The sequence below is a fragment of the Wolffia australiana genome, chromosome 6, assembly GCF_029677425.1.
Source record: "Wolffia australiana isolate 7733 chromosome 6, ASM2967742v1".
Taxonomy (NCBI): Eukaryota; Viridiplantae; Streptophyta; class Magnoliopsida; order Alismatales; family Araceae; genus Wolffia; species Wolffia australiana.
In genome coordinates, this window is record NC_135840.1 from 15573545 (window position 1) to 15577957 (window position 4413).

The 4413-nt window shown below is 37.7% G+C and overlaps 1 protein-coding gene across 1 annotated transcript; it reads right to left on the reverse strand.

Moving 5' to 3' along the window:
- Window positions 1–1944: 1944 nt before the first annotated feature.
- Window positions 1945–3417, reverse strand: LOC144704562 (small ribosomal subunit protein eS27y). Its single transcript, XM_078577024.1, has 4 exons — window positions 3318–3417; window positions 3091–3192; window positions 2954–2982; window positions 1945–2248 (listed from the first exon to the last, which is right to left on the reverse strand). The coding sequence occupies exons 1-4, from the start codon at window positions 3318–3320 to the stop codon at window positions 2122–2124; spliced, it is 261 nt and encodes an 86-aa protein (XP_078433150.1). The 5' UTR covers window positions 3321–3417; the 3' UTR covers window positions 1945–2121.
- Between the last annotated feature and the right edge of the window lie 996 nt (window positions 3418–4413).

Here is a 4413-nt window from a genome sequence, read left to right on the forward strand (position 1 = left end):
ATTTAAACAGTAAACTCTTCCACCGATGTTTGCTAAAGAGAATAAGCACATTGTAAACCAGATAAAAAGATCTTAGAAACATTCATTTTGATTTAGCATCATATATCTTATACTGAAAGTTATTTCTAGTCCCAAAAGAATCTTATTGATTTTCCTTACTAGAAAATTTGAAAAAAAATGCATAAAGAATTGGTCAAAGGTTGACCCCAAATGTACAAGTAAATACATTATTTTGAGAAATGCAGTCAATTTTTTTCTACATTTTGCCCTAAAATCGCTCACCGTAACGTTTTTTCCAGAGACAAAACAATTATTCAAAACAGTAAAAAAATGCTGAAGATACTGTTTCAATTTTTTAATAGCATGAACGTACAGAAGTTGGCAGAACTATTTCAATTTTTTTTGCAAAATGATGCGAGTAGAATTTATCACTGTTTTATTTTATTTTATTTTGTAAAATACTGATGGGAAACCCTATACTCTAGATCTCCAATCCAATTTTCTTGCTTTGAGAATAGATTTTTAAACAGTAAATTCTTCCACCGATGTTTGCTAAAGGGAACATACCATTATTTTGTATTTTACAAAAAACAATGATATAACATGGACCACTTTGTAAACCAGATATAAAAATCTGGGAAACATTCATTTTGATTTAGCATCCTATATCTTATAGTGAAAGCTATTTCTAGTCCAAAAACAATCATATTGATTTTCCTTACTAGAACATTTGAAAAAGATTGCATAAAGAATTGGTCAAAAGTTGACCCCAAATGTTTAAGTAAACACATTATTTTGAGAAATGCAGTCAATTTTTTTCTATATTTTGCCCTAAAATCACTTTTCCAGAGAATCAATTCTTCAAAACAGCTAAAAAACTTATATAAGCAGACATTCCCATCGAGCATTGTCGAATAAGGGAACGGAACAGTGGCGATGGGGTAACTCAGAACGAGCCTGCACAGAGACGGTGTGAAGTGTGGTTTGAAAATTTGAACTGGGCAACGGCCTACCGTCAGTGGTCGGACCATCCGCAAGGAGCCTAGCGATTTGTGAGGGTATTTATGTAATAGCCATATCTAATTTACTAATTAATTTACCATTGGTATTTATGTAATAGCGATTTGTCTCCCTCTCCGCTCTATCTCATCTCTCCATTTATCTCTCTCTCTCTCTCTCTCTCTCTCTCTCTCTGTTTCTTACTTTCTCTTTCTCTCTCTGCGTCTCCCTCGTCTTGCATTTATTAGTCCAAAATCCAAATAAAGAGAATTACACAAAAGAAAGATTTTCAGAAGCCCTCGTCCGAAGAGGTGGTTTCAACAACAAATTTCAACCAAAAAAAAAGAGGAACTTCGATTAGCACACACCCAATTAAAAAGATTATTTTCATTTACGTTGGGTTAGTTTTGGATCTAAATAGATCGGGGAAAGTTGGATATATTCAAAACAGAGCTTGCGAGAAAAATTGGATATTTGATCTAAAGAGAGAAATTTAGACTGAATTGAGACAATAATTAGCTAAATAGTTGGAACTTTTCTCTGAATCCCCCCAATCAACTTGCAAAACGTTTCAAAATTACATATTATGCCGGTAAAATTAAAAATCTTCAAACGAATCATGAATAAATTGAAAAAAAAATCAAATAGGAAACGTTTGGGAAACTCTCTCCCTCTGCTTAAGTTTATGAAACGGATGCCAACATAGAATGACAAATACTCCTTCCTCAATAAACTCATTGAAAGTATAATTAAAAACTCATAGCTAAAAATCCATAATATTGTAAAGACCTAATTATCACTTTAATAAACCTTGCCCAAGAAGAATGAGCGTGTAATCGATCGCCCATACTAAATTGTTCTGAAGAAGATAACCTTGAAATAAAATAACAGAACAAAGATTTAGAGAGAAAATTTGCCAATTTAACAGGACGAACACACCAGAAAAACTATAAAACTCCAACCTTTACCATAACAAAATTAGACAAAAAAGGAAGAAAAACAAGGAATCAAAAGTTTGGAAGAACAAGTACGCCGATAGCTCATTCCACGTGTGCTGCTCAGAAATCCTTTCTTTATCAAACCCTCATCTTTGATCTTATCTACCCATGAGTGGCTGAGAATTTAATCTCCCTTCTTTCTAAAGGAGCATCCCTCGGTGAGTCTTGCTTTGCCCCCAGTAGGCTGGCAGAGGATAGTCTGGCAGCCCCCACACACAACCACAGTCTGAGAATGGCTGAAGACAGTCGTTCTGTAAATTAATCATAGAACACATTGATCAGATGATGTCAAGATTATCCATAACTGTTGTTTGAATTATTTGTTTGTTCTCTAGTACGTGATCACAGTTTCAAATCTGCGGCCATTAGATTAGATTAGAATTAAAATGAAAAAATTGAACACAAATTACACATGGGATTCATCGGTTAATAGAGAGAAATTTCCAAGAGATTAGAAAGAAGAGTGAAGACAGTCGTTCTGTAAATTAATCATAGAACACATAGATCAGATGATGTCAAGATTATCCACAACTGTTGTTTGAATCATTTGTTTTATTTAATGTTTGTTCTCCAGTATGTGATCGCAGTGATTAGTAAGATTAGAAATAAAACAAGAAAATTGAACACATGGGATTCGTCGGTTAATATCTGGGTATCAAGAAATAATACAAATAGAGAGAACTTTCCAAGAGATTAGAAATAAAAGTATACATGATTATTAAATAAGTGCGTTTTCTGAGAGAAACAAGGATGATCACCCGAAATCGGTGATCAACCCATCATTAGAACGTTTGTGAACTGTTATCACTTATTAGGACACGAAATAAGATCTGGCGCGGGGATGTATTCTTAATAAATTATTTGGCATGAAACTTAGGACTGGGCAACCTGGATCTAGGCATAAACGACTTTAAAAAATCCACAATTTCGAAGTAAAATCAAAGGACACGACTTACATGTTAAAGCATCCTTGGCACTTCACGTCCTGTGAATCCCCGGGGGAGCCAAAAATTAAAACAAATAAAAATTAGCAACTGTCGAAAAGTTGGCCAAAAGGTGCAAATACTAGAAAGGAGAAATATTTCCTCCTAACCATGAAGAAGGAGTTGGGAGACTGGACGAGACGCTTGAACTTGTGTCGACGCTTCTCGAGTTCCGCCGGCGGGTTGAGGAGGTCGATGTCGTTCGGAAGAACCTGTACGAATCGATTGAAAAAACAGCCAAATTCACGATACAAATTCAAAATAAATAAAATTGACGAGGTTTGAACCAGGAATCGGGAAAAATATAGAAACTACAACGCCGGAAGGATCAGTCTACCATGATTGCAATAACGATCAATTACGGAGGAGCAGCGAGAGCGATCGAGTCGAGCAGCGATAATCTCAGGGAGGCGGCTGCGAACGCTCGGAGAAACCCTAAAGATACGAACAAAAGGGGTATTTATAGAGATTATAAAACGAGATCGGTTTCGGTTCGGATTCAGAGACCCACAATCCAGATCCGAAATATATCAGGTAAAACCGTTTTATCTTTTGATTGAATCTTTGTGCCCCACATTTTAGGGTTTAGAACGTTCTGGACGTGACGGGGCGGGACGTTGACGGATAGTTTACTGTTGATGACATGACAGATACTTCGTCGCGTCACTCGTTGCATCACGCATCCTTGAAATTTAGAAAAAGCCATGAGAGTACATTGTGGTCACCAATCAATTCATGCCACGGTGTCATAGTACATTTTAGGGTTTTGGCATGTCCCATATGTGATGAGAAAGGACAACTATGGACGGTAGATGGTCAGTGACATGACAATTACATCACGTCACTCGTCGCGTCATGTGTCCCTGTATTCATTAAAGATCAATCACATAACGTCGTCATTTTGGAGGATGTCATGTCAAATCATCGTCATTTAACAAACCATCCTTGAAGTTCACAATCTTGTTCCCTCTCTTGTGCGACCATGGACGGAAATTTGACAAAAGACGGCTGCAGAACCCTATCCCTAATTTTCCCTCAAACTATAGTGCAGGAACGCGGACGAAAAATCGGGACAGAAATTTGTCCACGGGCAAACGGACGAGACGGTTTTCCTATCGTCGAATGAAAAACCTGTCTCGTCCGAAGGTTTTGGACGATGGACAGTCGGGGATGGACGATAAATTTGCTGCATTCTCTTCCAACGGTTGAGATCTTACCAGGTGGCATCGTGTGAGGAGAGAGACATACGGATAGGGAAAGGGGGAGCAGGTGAAAGAAGCGAGAGAGACAGACAAACATACATACAGAGAGGGAGCAGGTGAGAGGAGAGAGTTCAAGAGGAAGAGAGGGAGAACGAGAGAGAAGGTGAGAGAGAGAGAGGGAGGGAGAGAGGGAGAGAATAAGAGAGGGAGAGAGAATGAGGGTGAGAATGG

What these genes read in the sequence shown, in the direction of transcription:
- LOC144704562 (XM_078577024.1), bottom strand. An exon ending in CTCCCAACTCCTTCTTCATG is followed by an intron (nt 2,983 to 3,090) that starts GTTAGGAGGAAA and finishes GGGGATTCACAG; the next exon opens with GACGTGAAGTGCCAAGGATG. An exon ending in TGCCAAGGATGCTTTAACAT is followed by an intron (nt 2,249 to 2,953) that starts GTAAGTCGTGTC and finishes ATTAATTTACAG; the next exon opens with AACGACTGTCTTCAGCCATT.